Source organism: Paramisgurnus dabryanus, chromosome 5 (assembly GCF_030506205.2).
Source record: "Paramisgurnus dabryanus chromosome 5, PD_genome_1.1, whole genome shotgun sequence".
Classification (NCBI taxonomy): domain Eukaryota; kingdom Metazoa; phylum Chordata; class Actinopteri; order Cypriniformes; family Cobitidae; genus Paramisgurnus; species Paramisgurnus dabryanus.
The window spans coordinates 39,946,818-39,963,387 of NC_133341.1; the positions used below are offsets into that span (position 1 = coordinate 39,946,818).

General features: G+C 36.5%; 2 protein-coding genes across 3 annotated transcripts; both read right to left on the reverse strand.

The window, feature by feature from the left end:
- Positions 1 to 676: 676 nt before the first annotated feature.
- On the reverse strand, positions 677 to 2,024 carry cdc26 (cell division cycle 26 homolog). Of its 2 annotated transcripts, none has more exons than XM_065284113.1 (3): positions 1,959 to 2,024; positions 1,545 to 1,644; positions 677 to 1,019 (listed from the first exon to the last, which is right to left on the reverse strand). In XM_065284113.1, the coding sequence occupies exons 2-3, from the start codon at positions 1,623 to 1,625 to the stop codon at positions 834 to 836; spliced, it is 267 nt and encodes an 88-aa protein (XP_065140185.1). In that variant the 5' UTR covers positions 1,626 to 1,644; positions 1,959 to 2,024; the 3' UTR covers positions 677 to 833. The 2 variants fall into 2 exon arrangements, with proteins under 2 accessions (XP_065140185.1, XP_065140186.1); XM_065284114.2 differs by lacking the exon at positions 1,959 to 2,024 and adding an exon at positions 1,742 to 1,949.
- Positions 2,025 to 3,145: 1,121 nt separating this feature from the next.
- On the reverse strand, positions 3,146 to 5,465 carry LOC135774190 (cyclin-O). Its single transcript, XM_065284123.2, has 3 exons — positions 5,128 to 5,465; positions 4,076 to 4,261; positions 3,146 to 3,852 (listed from the first exon to the last, which is right to left on the reverse strand). Exons 1-3 carry the CDS (start codon positions 5,326 to 5,328, stop codon positions 3,328 to 3,330), a joined length of 912 nt encoding a protein of 303 aa, XP_065140195.1. The 5' UTR covers positions 5,329 to 5,465; the 3' UTR covers positions 3,146 to 3,327.
- Between the last annotated feature and the right edge of the window lie 11,105 nt (positions 5,466 to 16,570).

Sequence of the window (16,570 nt, forward strand, 5' to 3'; positions counted from 1 at the left end):
AAGCATCCCCATTTTGGAGGCATGAAAGTAAATTTCTTCATCTTATGTTTTTTTTCAATTTCTGAGTTGGGTGTGTAAGTCACAAAATCCAGCCTTATATTATTTTAATCACTGTCTTGTTACTTAAAACTATCCCTTTAAGTGCTATAATTGGGTCCCCAGTGCTTCTATCAACCTAGAAATGTGATAAAGATCAACCCAGTAACTTAGTTTTGTTAAACCATTCTCTGCAAGCATGTGAAAAATAGCTCATTGAAATTTGTCTCCCCTTATGATGTCAGAAGGGGATAATACGGCCCCTTAATCTGCACTATCCAACCACGGCACTGCCATTTAGGGCAGAGTTCAGCTCATTTGCATTTAAAAGGACACACAAAAATTGCATATTTTTGCTCACACCTACAAAGTGTTTAACATGTTAAAATAAATTATCTATTTGGTATTTTGAGCAAGAACTTCATATATGTACTCTGGGGACACCAAAGATTTATTTGACGTCTTAAAAAAGTCCTGTGAAATGTCCCCTTTAAGTATTCATTTGTAGCAGAGATTTGGCCAAAGCCAAAAACCGTTACTTCCACTCTCCCCTATTGTATGTAACTTTTTTAGATCTTATGTGTGTATTTATTGTCATTATAGTATTGTTCATTCATATTGAAAATATACGACTCCCGTATTTTACTTTAGTGTAACTTTATTAACTAGGTAGAAAAATAGTCCTTTATGGAAAGTGGTTGTCACAAACCTACATACAGATTCCTGTGATTTCGTTCCTTTTTTGATAATGGGGGGCACAATGTTTTCCAAGTGTCCATTTTTAGATTTTCAGATTGTCAAAACTGAAGATTCCCAAAAAGTGACGGTAACGTGTTGGGCTTCGGATGAGGTTTGTATCCAATGCGTTCATGGATCATCTGCTCTCTGGTTTTCCCATCCGAGGCTCCTCCTGGTGCTCCAGTCATCTCGCTTGATGTTGCTACACCGACTACATCCACCTCATCCCTCTGTTTCTTTCGACTCTGAATTGGCATGGAAAATAGCACACAGACGGTATTGCCAAGTTTTATTTGTCAACTGGGTGTTGTAGACAAGCATTGCTGTTTATGTTTAATGATTAAGTCTTCAAAAGTTTGTCTGTGGCCCTTGCTATGCCCGAAGTGTTTTGTTGTTTACATATTCTATAGAGGTCCGGACGTCACGTGACCCATTCTGTTTACGCGGCCATAACGTGTATCAGCCCAGTTATTTTCCACAGTTTAAACTCTTTCATGTCATTTCAGGGTTACTATTAAACCCGTATACAACATGTTGAAATGACAACTTAATAATAGTGTTAATAGTATGGTATAAAAATATTGTTTAACCACTATCAGCGTTCCAGCCTGTCAAAGGGGCGGGGTTTATCCTGCGTGACGTCATACTATTACTATAGTTTGGACAAATTCAGACCGCGTCGTCTCAAAAAACACCACACATATGGTGAATTTGAGATACAAGGTGTAACATCGAAACAATTGCAAAGAAATCTACACATTATTGTTTACCTCCAGTTCTTTCTTAACGCTTTCAAACTCCTCCGTGTCATCCAGCTTCAGCTCGATCCGCGTTGGTTTCCTGCGCAGCATCGTTAAATCAACCGCCTCCCTGTTGATATTGAGTTATTTAACTTATATAATAATTAGTCGGTTCACTGCCAACCGATTCAATTATATATTTGGCACGTGTGTTGCTAATACTTAACCTCTGACGTTAGCAAAGCAATGAAACGACCACTGACACAAATGTTACTGTTTAGCGGCTACATGCTAAACTGTCTAGCATCCCGCAAATTTGTCATTTTTTGTTTTTTTTAACGGCTTACAAACAACAAGAGCTACGAAAATGGTGGTTTATTAAAAAAGAAGAAGAATGGCCAACAACTGCTGAAATCTTTGAATAATTCACGTTCCGCCACTCACCACAATCACGCTCGTCTGCCCAGACCGGAAGCTCCGAATCCGAAAAGGCTCATGGGAACTGTAGTTGAAACACGTCTTACAACAATGCCTCATATAATAAAACACATATTATGTTTCTTACAAATATCATTAAAACATGCATGTTTATTATATGCTTGCACATTTATTTGATTATTGCAGCTGTTAGTTGACCAACAGACCAGAAACTCCACTGTAATTTTGAAATATATTTTGAAATTACAGTTTTATTCAGGACTATAAATGATGTATTTATTGAGAGTTTTATGTTGTTTGTTTAAATCACTTTTTTCAATTGTTACTACTAATTGAAAGATTAATATTTCACTTATTATTAAGTTATTTTATAAACACACATTTTATTTCCTAATAAAATATTAATTAATGAATCACTTTGTCTATTTTTAGATTAATAAATTAATTGTCTTCTATCCAATTAGTCATTAATAAAAAAATTCATATTGTGGTAAACTAACGCTTTAAGTCCATACTCCATACGCCAAAAAAATAAATTTCTCTGGCCAAAAATATATTTTAAATATCTGCTAAATAATTTTGTAGAAAATAATGCTCAATTAAATATATTTTTTTAATTTGGAAATATATTTAGTATTTACCTTCATATATTAACATAAATAAATTTCAAGTGCAAGTAAATGCATTTCTAATTTTACATCCCATATGGCAAAAATGTATTATTTACAAAAATATTTAAAATATATGCTTAATACAAGTAAATATTATAAATATTATATTTTTTAAGTTTAAACTATATTTAATTATAGCCTTTTTAAAGCTGTTACGTCAGTGCAACATAATTATATTTCCTTGGATTGAAATATATGGAGGGCTAAATATATTTTTTAATGCTTTAAAACGTATTTATTTTTAAAATATACACAAAATATATGGGTGAAAAATATATTTTTGTAAACATTCCAAACTATGTTTCAGCAAATATATATTTATTTTTGGTCATTTTTTGAATATTTTAAAATGAATTTTTTTTTTCCGTATGGGAGGGATCAGTGCAATAAATATTTGCTGAAAAACTGTCTGTCCTCTTTTTTGGGAGTGTATGGAACAAAGAAAAAGACAAGCAAGGGCATACAATTGCAGGAGCTTTATTAAGTAACCTACAAGGTATCTGAAGAGCATACAAACAACAACTGACCTTTGACATATTTGTCAATGTACTAATTTGCTTTAAATGAAATGTTCTGCATTATTGTGAAATTACATCCAGGTGTGTTTGATAAGAGTTGCAGTTAAACTGTGCAGGAAAGTGGCCCACTTTAACCCTTTAGGCACCATCCATTTTCTGATGCTAATAGACTGAGTAACAACAAGTTTATAGTGATATGAATTCCTGGACTGCTTCTTGATTAAGAAAAACCATCAATTTCAACTCATCTGTGCATTGCTGAAATAAAACCTGATTCTCACAGGTATGTAGTGGGTAATCTTCAAAAGAAAAAGAATCAAATGTCTTCGATGATGCATTATTGCTGTCTGTCCGTTCCTTTGATTGTGTCTTGAGCAAATCTTTTGCCAACTTTATAGCACACTGCACAATCACAGAGGGTATATACTTGTTGAATGTATAATCTGCCAAACTCATTTCACAGACTTTGCAAGACAGACATTTCCACTTCTCGTTGAAATTCTGATTCTTAGCAGCTCCGGCTCCACAGGATTGATATTCGTGAATGGTACGACTGGTGAAATAGTCAAGAAAGAAAGCAAGGGTAGGTGCAGCCAGCCTAAAATTCAGTCTTAAAAGAATTAGGCATTCAAGATTATATAGCTGTTGTCTGGTGAAGGAATTACAGCAAAGCAAGAGGAGTTCTCTGACACGAGGAACGTTTACTTCAACCTGGAAAATAATAATAAAAAACTCAATTAGACATACTGTGGTACCAAAATAAGTTTGTTGCCACTAGAGGTGCATAGGCTACACGCTCCACTTTTTAAAGATGTGGCAATGTAAACTAGGCTATATTAAGATGAACAGAAGAAGGGGAGCATGGAAAATGATCATAAATTTTGAATAATAACGGTCACTTAATACAAAGAAAGAAAGAAAAAAGAGATCATACTTGTTTTGTCGCAATCAGTAAAGATGTCACGCCAAGTAACTGGAAGCAGTCAGTAGCTACCGAAGTTGTGATCAGAAAGCGGTCCATAATATTAACAGCCAGACAGCATGATTCAAAGGAGAGCTTCAGTTGTCTTTGCACAGCTATGAGCCAGCTAACCAGTCTGCTGCGAGCCTCTGGATTAATCTGTCGGAATATAAATGACATAAAAAGTTAACAAACAAAACATTATTTGATACATTAACATGGCAACACTATTTAAAATATAAAAAATTAGTTTGCAATTTGAAATTAGCAGTGTCACATTTTTCTGACCCCCGCTAAGCCATTAGCTTTCGGCCCCAAAGATGCCTCCGCCAATGAAACCCCACACTCTTAGAAAAAAGTATAGATTATACAAAATTAAATAAAATAATTTTTCCATAATATATGTGCTTATATATTTAAGACGGTTTCAGCAGTAACAACATAAACACGCGGCTTTCGTGGTCATTACGTAACTTTCGGTAAACTATGCCAAGAATAAATGACAACAAAGTCCTTTTAAAGTAGTTTATTTATATAACAAGCAAAATAAACAACACGTAGATTACATAGGAACCCAAAACATTTGTTATTTTCGACGAGGTTTTTGTTTAAGAGTTCAGTTTCAGCAACTAGTCAGACCATTAAACAAACAGAAACCGGAAGTAAAGTTCGGACCAGACGCTTATCCCGTAACCGCACGTGCGCCAGATAAAACGGTCTATATATGTGCACAAATATTATGAAAAATTCTATTTTATTTTATTTTGTATGTGATTAATCTTTGCCCAGCACTAAATTTAGATAAATTAGATATATTTGTAATTCAATTATCATTATCATCAATTATCGTAATTGAGAGACTGTATGAAATTCAGATGAAAAGCAATTGTTTAGTAAAATGTTTTTACTAATTAAGTTTACAGAAGTCAAGCAATGTAACTGCTTCCTTTAGTTAAAAAAATTAATGTTATATCTAAATATACACAATTGTTTGAACTTTAATAGAAAAATGTGAAATAGATCACCTGCGGTTGATTGGCCAGGCAGTTATGCACCAGAAACTGCAGCTCATTCTGTCTCTGGATAAGGAAGCAGCTTTCTTTAAATTCAGCCTCATGCCAATCCGATGTGAGTCTGATGCTTGAATCCACTGCCCACTGATTTACTGGAGAAGTCTGAAGGTCTTCTTCAAAGCCAGAATCACTTAATGTAGACATTTCCGACATTCACTGCTCCAGATAACAAGACTTTAAGAGAGACTTGGATTGATGATGTCCTGCAGTTCGCCACATGACCGATTGTAGCACGGATCAGCCTGATTCTGGTTGGTCAGGAATGGTGCTTCTAAACGGGATGTTTCCGCGGGTCTGTTAGCGCGCACTGTTTAGGCGCTTTACAGCCCGCGTGTACGTTACCATGACAACGGTTCTTTTAGGCAGCGGCGCAAAAATAGGATATGCTGCGTGGCGCAGCACATGAGGGGGATGCAAATTAATTGTGCCAAAATCATTATTTGAACATCACTTATAATAAATAATCAAAACAAAGTTTTCAAAACATAATTTGTTGATCATTTTAACTTTCACGCGAATCTGTTGTGAAAGTTGTGGTTCTGTTTTTTTGGGACGCTTTACCACAAAATTCTGCATATAATATTGTTTTGATACTGTGTTACTGTCATATTTCTGCAAAATAAACTATAGGGTTTTAAGTTAAGTACGTAAATGTAGATTTGTTTATTGAAGTATGTTTTTTTCTCACTCAAAATCCCATACTTTTTTGTTTGTTGGAGTTAATATTTGTAGAAAAATAAAAATAACTTTATTTTAAATACCATGCGCGTCACAGTTATTAACTTTTGTGGCACTTTTATCAGGGGAAAAGTAATAGAATGGGATAAAAAATAATAACAGACTTTAAACTCAGTAAAAGCTTTTTATTCATTTTAATTTCAAAAATGTAATTGCATTTGTAATGCAAACCTTTTTTTGCAACAATTCAATAGAGAAAGAGCAAAAAATCCACACTATTATCAAATAAGTTGTTTGAAAAATGGTTACTTTAGTAAAGATCGCACAAAATTCTGTATGTAATATTTTTTGATACGTTGTGGTATTACTACTGTCATATTTCTGCAAAATAAACTATAGGGTTTTAAGTAAGTACGTAAGATTTGTTTATTAAAGTATGTTTTTTCATTCAAAACCCCATACTTTTTTGTTGGAGGTAATATTTGTAGAAAAAAAAAAATATCTTTATTTTATTTTATTTTTAAAGAGTAACTAAACCCTAAACCAACTTTTTTTAGTTAATGATCTGTAAGAATGATGCTTTATTAGTGCTGTTCATTGATTTTAGTAACTTTTTTGACATTTGGATATAAAGTGTTTCAATACTACAATATATAGTGTAAAAACGTCTGATTGCTGCCCTCTTCAGGTTTAACGGTGGCTACTGCAGTTTAATTTTCCTATTGGATGTTGGGTCCAAAAAATGACTCGTGACGTAAGCAGGTTCAAGCTCACCACGCCCTTGTTATGATCTCACCACACACTTGGTATGAGCTTAGTTCGTCCCCTAAATCTCCGTTGGGATCTTCCCACTTTTCTTTCTTGCATTTTTCAAATATTGCCAGTGGGCGGAGTCAGGCTCTGACCAGGGGTTTAGTTACTCTTTAAATACCATGCGCGTCACAGTTATTACGGCACCGATACGCTCTCGCTTCAGTCCGCGTGAGTTTTGTGTTTTAAGCCTGATGCAAATGTGCAATTTTAGCGATCTTATAAGATGAATTTACATTATTGTCACTATTTTTGATGTTTGTATAATGAGTGTTAACTTAACTGTATCCAACTTTCACCAATGCACATACTGCTGCTGTGAGGAGGAATCCTGCTGAAAAAAACAGCATACCAGCAAGACCAGCATATGTTGTGTTTTGGTGCTGGTATGTTGGGACCACCAGCTAAACCAGCATAGACCAGCATGATACCCATGCTGGTTTGATGCTGTTTTTTTCAGCAGGGTTAAGTGCCACAAAAACGTATACACATGTAAATACTTCTTAAATATAATGTAAAGAAAAACTTTTATTTTGCAAATGATTAGTTGTTATGCAGAACCTAGTCATATGACCACTTTAAAGTTTACTTTGTTTACCAAAACACCCTCTCCACCCAGTAGAAGTGAAGAATGGAAATGTTACATTAGGACCCATAATAACATGTTCTTGTATATCATTTAATATATCCAAATATCTCCATTTCCCTTTGGCTAAAAAAATGATATCTCAGGAGAGTAGCTGCAAAAGGCACATTTTTAGAGAAAAAGACCAACGGTATAGATCAAATGTACACAGGCACTAAGGATCAAAACTGTCAAAAGAAAGACCCGTGTTAGAGACTGCAGGCAGGGATAACTTCTGTCCCTTAATAAATAATCAATTATTATTTAGCTTCATGTGTTTCTATCTGTTATACCCATTTACTGGGTATGTATTTACACACATATTTATTATAAATTGAGATTTATCTCATATTATCTAATAAGTAAAAGAGAGTGATGAGTTTGTTTATGAATTGATGTGGAAATGTGCTTTATTTTAACATTCATTAACTGATGGAATTGTAACTTGTGTTTAATTTATGCATCCACTGATATTTGGAGCTATATTAAAAATGACCATAATTAAATGTATAGTATTCAGTCCAATCACAAACAACAATCAATTTTATTAAAAAAATATTTTATTTTCAAAAAGAAAACATACATTTTCTAAGACAGAGATAGACAGCAATTGATATTTGCAACTGTAAATGTAATAAAACGGCTTTAACATTATAATATAGCACAAAATATGTGCTGCTGAACGCTCATCATAAGTGCACGCATGTGCAGACGTCCTCTGAAGCTAAATCTCATGAACTAAAATGAACCCTGAAACAGAGTAGCAGCGGAGTTGTGCGTGTGTGTTTGTTAAAAGCTGGATTTCGTTGAAAAGGGGCGGTCCCAACTGCATCAAATGTCTGTGTCTTGTCGGCAATCGTGGATATGAACATCATAAGTTATCCAGAGATAGTGAGATAATGTTTTGTGTGTGTTGCTTGCTCTTGACTCGCTCCGCCGTGGTACACCTCCAGAGGTAAAGCTGATCTGTCTTTTATAAATCTGATCAAACTAAAGACTCTTCAGGATGAAATACTACTCTATAGATACTCAAGAATAACATGAGATGAACAGAAACACTGTGTGTTCATGTTTTTATGAATAAATCTCAGTTCATTCAGAGCATCACTGGATGTTTATCATTTCAAATGACTTATAATAATAAAACAGTGACTTTATAAAGTAACATGTGTAATAAAATGACTTACCTCTGAAACTGATGAATAAAATATTGAGCTGCTTTATAGGTCACCTCCTTTATGTGGCCATCAAGATCCCTGAATGCAATGTGATAAAGAAAACAATGTGAATCATGTGCTATAGACAAACATTAACAGTCAACAGTTCATATACAGATCTCTCTTACAGATGTTTTCACCTTTAGATGTTAAATTAAAGATTATTGACTGTGTTTATTAAAAACAAACTCTAAAGTTTTCATTTGTCGTCCACGTCATAACCAATCAACTTCAATGTTTGCTTATGATAATCAAAATAAGTGTTATGTTTTATAAGTTATTGCTGCAGTCAGAAATCTGTCATATATTATACGCCATAAGCTGTAGAGAGACGTTTGAAAACCTTCTGATCTTTTAACCTCATAATCAGATTGTTAGAAGATGTAAAGACCTTGAATTGATTTGAAGTTAGTTAAGTGTTTAAACTCATCTGTGATCTGTCTGTTTAGTGTTACTATAGGAGTTAAAGGAGAACAGAGAAACTTTAGTGAAGTTTCTCTCCCAGTGATTTCAACCTAACTTGGGTCTTTGTCTTATTAGGTCATTTTTGCTCTTTTCATTTGATGTGGCTGATAATCGCATTACATTTAAGTTTGTCGCAATAAATGAACATAATGAATGCGTCACAAACAATCTTTCTCATTTTTGTTTTCTCCACTACTCTGTTTAATAAAAAAATATCTTTATTTTTTTCTCCATATGGGGATGGGGTTTGAGGAGGTGAAGTTTGGTCTCCTCTTCTTGTTTTTTTTTTATTAAAGTAACCCATCAAGTTTGGGTTTCTTGGCCTCTGACACCATGCCTTCAGATGCTTCCTGCAAATAAAACAAACAGAGATTTAAGACATTTAATAACTCTAATTTGTTTTGTTCAGGGCTCTGGTTTAAATTTACCTGTGAAGTGCATGGTGCCGGACGCTTGCGTGAGCGATGCTGAGGAGGAGAGGTGGGAGGAGACAATTGCCCAATTGGCCGACTGTTATTAGATGAAGGTCTGTAATCACATATAAAAGTACTGTGAGAATTCAAACATTCAAGCGCTAAAACATCTCTAAATGTAGGTTCACAAAGGCTAAAGCTGAAATAAAGACTTACTGAGAAACAGAGGAAAAGTCGGCCACGGCAGTGTCTGCTTTATTTTGCTGTAAATAAAACATTTAATTAATAAATTAAATTAAATTCTCAACTAAATTGTCACTAATAACGTTTAGGGCTTTGGTTAAATCTACCTGTGAGGATGATGGTGTCTGGACCCGAGGAGGCGTGACCTCAGCCGACAGCCTATTTAGTTTGGCCCTCTTTGCGGTCGGCTCCATCTCATCCTGAACATCCTGAAGATTAAATACACCTATATTAAAACAAAATGAAATAAACATTGAGTTCTGCTAAAGGCCTCGGTTTAAATCTACCTGTGATGAAGGAGCCGGACGCCAGAGACGGCGACGCTGAGGACGAGAGGCGGGAGGAGGCGCAGGACTGTGAGGAGGTGAAAGTCTATAAATACATATAAAAGTACTGTGAAAATGGCATCAGCAAACATTCAAGCACTAAAACATCTCAAATAAAAAACTAAATGTAGTTTAACAAAGGTTAAGGCTGAAATGAAGACTTACTGAAAGACAGAAGAGCAGTCGTCCTCCCCAGCGTCTGCTTTATTTTGCTGTAAATAAAACAATCAAAGATTTAATAAATGAAATTAAATCGTCACTAATAATGTTTAGGGCTTTGGTTAAATCTACCTGTGAGGAGGATGGCGTCTCGACTGGAGGAGGCGTGACCTCAGCCGACAGCCCATCTAACCTGTCCCTCTTTGGCGCCGGCTCCATCTCATCCTGAAGATTAAATACACGTATATTAAAACAAATTGAAATAAACATTGAGTTCTGCTGAAGACTTCGATTTAAATCTACCTGTGATGAAGGAGCCGGACGCTTGAGGGCGCGACGCTGAGGAGGAGGAGAGGCGGGAGGAGGCGCAGGACTGTGAGGAGGTGAAAGTCTACACATACAAATAAAGATACTGTAAGAACTGTTTCTGCTAACATTTAAACAATAAAAATATTACGTTTAATGTAAAAAAATGTAAAAACACAGCTAAACGTAATACTAGACTGGTTACAGATGAATTTAGAGAGACTTTGATAAACTTACTGGGCCGGAGGTGGCGTGACCTCAGCCAACAGCCCGTGAGGAGATGGATGTCTATAAATTCATATAAAAGTACTGTGAGAATTCAAACATTCAAGCGCTAAAACATCTCAAATAAAAAACTAAATGTAGTTTAAGGTTAAGGCCGACATAAAGACTTACTGAGAAACAGGAGAACAGTCGTCCTCCCCAGCGTCTGCTTTATTTTGCTGTAAATAAAACAATGAAATATTTAATAAATGAAATTAAATTGTCAATTAAATTGTCACTAATAATGTTTAGGGCTTTGGTTAAATCTACCTGAGAGGACGATGGCGTCTGGGCCGGAGGAGGCGTGACCTCAGCCGACAGCCCATCTAACCTGTCCCTCTTTGGCGCCGGCTCCGTCTCATACTGAGGATTAAATACACGTATATTAAAACAAATTGAAATGAACATTGAGTTCTGCTGAAGACTTCGATTTAAATCTACCTGTGATGAAGGAGCCGGACGCTTGAGGGCGCGACGCTGAGGAGGAGGAGAGGCGGGAGGAGGCGCAGGACTGTGAGGAGGTGAAAGTCTACACATACAAATCAAGATACTGTAAGAACTGTTTCTGCTAACATTTAAACAATAAAAATATTACGTTTAATGTAAAAAAATGTAAAAACACAGCTAAACGTAATACTAGACTGGTTACAGATGAATTTAGAGAGACTTTTATAAACTTACTGGGCCGGAGGTGGCGTGACCTCAGCCAACAGCCCGTGAGGAGATGGATGTCTATAAATTCATATAAAAGTACTGTGAGAATTCAAACATTCAAGCGCTAAAACATCAAAGTTCAAGGCTGAAATAAAGACTTACTTAGAAACAAGAGAACAGTCGTCCTCCCCAGCGTCTGCTTTATTTTGCTGTAAATAAAACAATGAAATATTTAATAAATGAAATTAAATTGTCAATTAAATTGTCACTAATAACGTTTAGGGGGTCTCCCAAACTTTCTGTGAGAAGGGCTACCACAATGGATAAAACAATCTGAAGGGCTACTTTGTGATATAGTATACTTTTGGCTTTGGTTAAATCTACCTGAGAGGAGGATGGCGTCTCGACTGGAGGAGGCGTGACTTCAGTGGACAGCCTATTTAGTTTGGCTCTCTTTGGCGTCGGCTCCATCTCATCCTGAAGATTAAATACACATATTTTAAAAGGAATTGAAATGAACATTGAGTTCTGCTAAAGGTTTCAGTTTAAATCTACCTGTGAAGAAGGAGCCGGACGCTTAAGAGCGCGACGCTGAGGAGGAGGAGAGGCGGGAGGAGGTGCAGGACTGCGAGGAGGTGAAAGTCTATAAACACATATAAAAGTACTGTGAGAATTCAAACATTCAAGCGCTAAAACATCTCGAATTAAAAAACTAAATGTAGTTTAACACGGTTAATGCTAAAATAAAGACTTACTGAGAAACAGGAGAACAGGGGACCTCCCCAGCGTCTGCTTTATTTTGCTGTAAATAAAACAATCAAAGATTTAATAAATGAAATTAAATCGTCACTAATAATGTTTAGGGCTTTGGTTAAATCTACCTGTGAGGAGGATGGTGTCTGGGCCGGAGGAGGTGTGACCTCAGCCGACAGCCCATCTAACCTGTCCCTCTTTGCCGTCGGCTCCATCTCATCCTGAAGATTAAATACACGTATATTAAAACAAATTGAAATGAACATTGAGTTCTGCTGAAGACTTCGGTTTAAATCTACCTGTGATGAAGGAGCCGGACGCTTGAGGGCGCGACGCTGAGGAGGAGGAGAGGCGGGAGGAGGTGCAGGACTGTGAGGAGGTGAAAGTCTACACATACAAATAAAGATACTGTAAGAACTGTTTCTGCTAACATTTAAACAATAAAAATATTACGTTTACTGTAAAAAATGTAAAAACACAGCTAAACGTAATACTAGACTGGTTACAGATTAATTTAGAAAGACTTTGATAAACTTACGGAGATGGTAAAGTAGTCTCCACCTCCATGTCCTTCACCTCGTCAGCAAAAGTTTGCTGTAAGTAAAACAATTAGAGATTTAAAACATTTAAATGAAACTACTTTATCATTAATATTGACACTAATAATGTTCACAATCTACCTTAAAGGAGAAAGACGGCTGTGGAGGCGCAACCGGAGCGGTCGACCCATCTGGAGGTGAAGGTCTAAAAACACATTAAAATATTGTTATGAACTGTGTCTGCAAACATTTATACAATAATATATTAAGTTTACTGAATTTTTTTTTAAAAACACAACTTAACGTAATACTAGACTGGTTACAGATTAATTTAGAGTGACTTTGATAAACTTACGGAGATGGTAAAGTAGTCTCCACCTCCATGTCCTCCACCCCGTCTGCACTAGTTTGCTGTAAGTAAAACAATTAGAGATTTAAAACATTTACATGAAACTACTTTTTCTTTCACTTTTTCATTCAAATTGACACTAATAATGTTCACAATCTACCTGAGAGGTGGAAGACGGCTGTGGAGGCACAACCGGAGCGGTCGACCCATCTGGAGGTGAAGGTCTAAAAACACATTTAAATATATTGTTAAGAACTGTTTCTGCAAACATTTAAACAATAAAATATTACGTTTACTGAAAAAAGATTTGAAAACACAACTTAACGTAATACTAGACTGGTTACAGATTAATTTAGAGAGACTTTGTTAAACTTACGGAGATGGTAAACCAGTCTCCACCTCCATGTCCTCCACCCCGTCAGCAAAAGTTTGCTGTAAGTAAAACAATTAGAGATTTAAAACATTTACATGAAACTACTTTATCATTAATATTGACACTAATAATGTTCACAATCTACCTTAAAGGAGAAAGACGGCTGTGGAGGCGCAACCGGAGCGGTCGACCCATCTGGAGGTGAAGGTCTAAAAACACATTAAAATATTGTTATGAACTGTGTCTGCAAACATTTATACAATAATATATTAAGTTTACTGAATTTTTTTTAAAAAACACAACTTAACGTAATACTAGACTGGTTACAGATTAATTTAGAGAGACTTTGATAAACTTACGGAGATGGTAAAGTAGTCTCCACCTCCATGTCCTCCACCCCGTCTGCACTAGTTTGCTGTAAGTAAAACAATTAGAGATTTAAAACATTTACATGAAACTACTTTATCATTAATATTGACACTAATAATGTTCACAATCTACCTGAGAGGTGGAAGACGGCTGTGGAGGCACAACCGGAGCGGTCGACCCATCTGGAGGTGAAGGTCTAAAAACACATTTAAATATATTGTTAAGAACTGTTTCTGCAAACATTTAAACAATAAAATATTACGTTTACTGAAAAAAGATTTGAAAACACAACTTAACGTAATACTAGACTGGTTACAGATTAATTTAGAGAGACTTTGTTAAACTTACGGAGATGGTAAACCAGTCTCCACCTCCATGTCCTCCACCCCGTCAGCAAAAGTTTGCTGTAAGTAAAACAATTAGAGATTTAAAACATTTACATGAAACTACTTTATTATTAATATTGACACTAATAATGTTCACAATCTACCTTAAAGGAGAAAGACGGCTGTGGAGGCGCAACCGGAGCGGTCGACCCATCTGGAGGTGAAGGTCTAAAAACACATTAAAATATTGTTATGAACTGTGTCTGCAAACATTTATACAATAATATATTAAGTTTACTGAATTTTTAAAAAAAAACACAACTTAACGTAATACTAGACTGGTTACAGATTAATTTAGAGAGACTTTGATAAACTTACGGAGATGGTAAAGTAGTCTCCACCTCCATGTCCTCCACCCCGTCTGCACTAGTTTGCTGTAAGTAAAACCATTAGAGATTTAAAACATTTACATGAAACTACTTTATCATTAATACTAACACTAATAATGTTCACAATCTACCTTAAAGGAGAAAGACGGCTGTGGAGGCGCAACCGGAGCGGTCGACCCATCCGCAGGTGAAGGTCTAAAAACACATTAAAATATTGTTATGAACTGTGTCTGCAAACATTTAAACAATAATATATTAAGTTTACTGAAATTTTTTTTTAAACACAACTTAACGTAATACTAGACTGGTTACAGATTAATTTAGAGAGACACTGATAAACTTACGGAGATGAATAACTAGCCTCCACCTCCATGTTCTCCACCTCATCTGCACTAGTTTGCTGTAAGTAAAACAATTAAGAGATTTAAAACATTTACATCAAACTACTTTTTCATTAATATTAACACTAATAATGTTCAAAATCTACCTGAGAGGATGGAGGCGTCTGGGGCTGAGGCGGCCCAACCGGAGCGGTTGACCCATCTGGAGGTGAAGGTCTAAAAACACATTTAAATATATTGTTAAGAACTGTTTCTGCAATCATTTACCAACAGCTAATTGTAATATTATAATAGTAACTGATAAAAATTGACACAATTTGTTTTACTTACTGAGACACACTAGGGGAGGGTAGAACCCCTGCTGGAGGGTCAGCAGGAGCAGGGGCAGGTGCAGGAGGTGGCGAGGGAAGGATCACTGCTGGAGGGTCAGCAGGAGCAGGAGCAGGAGCAGGTGCAGGAGGTGGGGAGGGAAGGATCACTGCTGGAGGGTCAGCAGGAGCAGGTGCAGGTGCAGGAGGAGGGGAGGGAAGGATCACTGCTGGAAGGTCAGCAGGGGCAGGTGCAGGAGGTGGCGAGGGAAGGATCACTGCTGGAGGGTCAGCAGGAGCAGGGGCAGGAGCAGGTACAACCTCATCAGATTCATCCTCCGAAGAGAGGTCTGAATCATAAAGATCCTCGAGGACCCATGAAGGAAGTTGGCATTTCATGCCATCAAATATCGCGGGATACCTAGGAACGCAAAGGAAAAACTGTGAGTACCGTTTCTGCAATGATTTTAGTGCTTAAGCAATTGCTGTTTATTTCTGCATACAGACAAAACTAACATATTGTAACTAAACCTATAACAAATGGAAGAATATATCTGCCCAAACTGAATACATTAATAAGATTCTCTTTAAGCGCAGCATCAATCTGAAATGTATGACTTCTAATGACTTTCACTTCTGTTATCATCATTGTTTGCCAACTGAAAAACATTCTTGACAGATGTGGCAGGAGAAAGATCTTCATACCTCTTTATGAACCTGAAAAGGTGAATCAATGTCTGGGGAGAACGCTCTTCTTTACGCAGACGGAGCATCTCCCGGTCCAATGTCTTCCTCACGAGGCTACATGCATCCTCAGAGGTCAGGGCAAAGTCCACCAATCTTTGCCCTACCTTAAATCTGCATGGGAGAAAAATTATCATTGTAAACGATCTCGGCTCTCTAACAATTAATTAGGCATCTGATCAGCGTGACTTAATCGCTGGATGTCAAAACACAAAAATGTTACTGCAACAAAACAACTAAAGATCTGTGAGTCCTTACCGGAATTCGGCAGAAACATAACCACATCCGGAGACACGGACCAATTCAGAGACTAAAATCTCCGCCCTCGCCTTCAGATCTTTAATCTCTGGGTCCTTGATGTTCTCCTAGAAATCACATCATCATCAGTTAGGTTATCTGTAAGTTACTGTTAAACACTCTGGCTGGTATTTTTAAATGTGATGTTTTACTTTGTGAGTTTAAAAACTCTCTGAAGATGAGACAAACAGACAGAATCTCACCTGATGTGTGCCGGCTGCCTGTGTGGATGGTGGTGTGGTCTCCTCACGAGATGCACTGAAGTCCACCGTGTACCAGAGATCTTTCCACTCTGGAAAACCTTCTGAAAATAAAACAAAGAGGTTAAATGAAAAAACTTGATGACAACAAAATAATTTTCACAAATATACTAAATCAAGTGTGTCCACACCTTTCACGGGAACCGGTGGCTTCATTTCATCTCTGGGGACCACCCGACCGATCCAC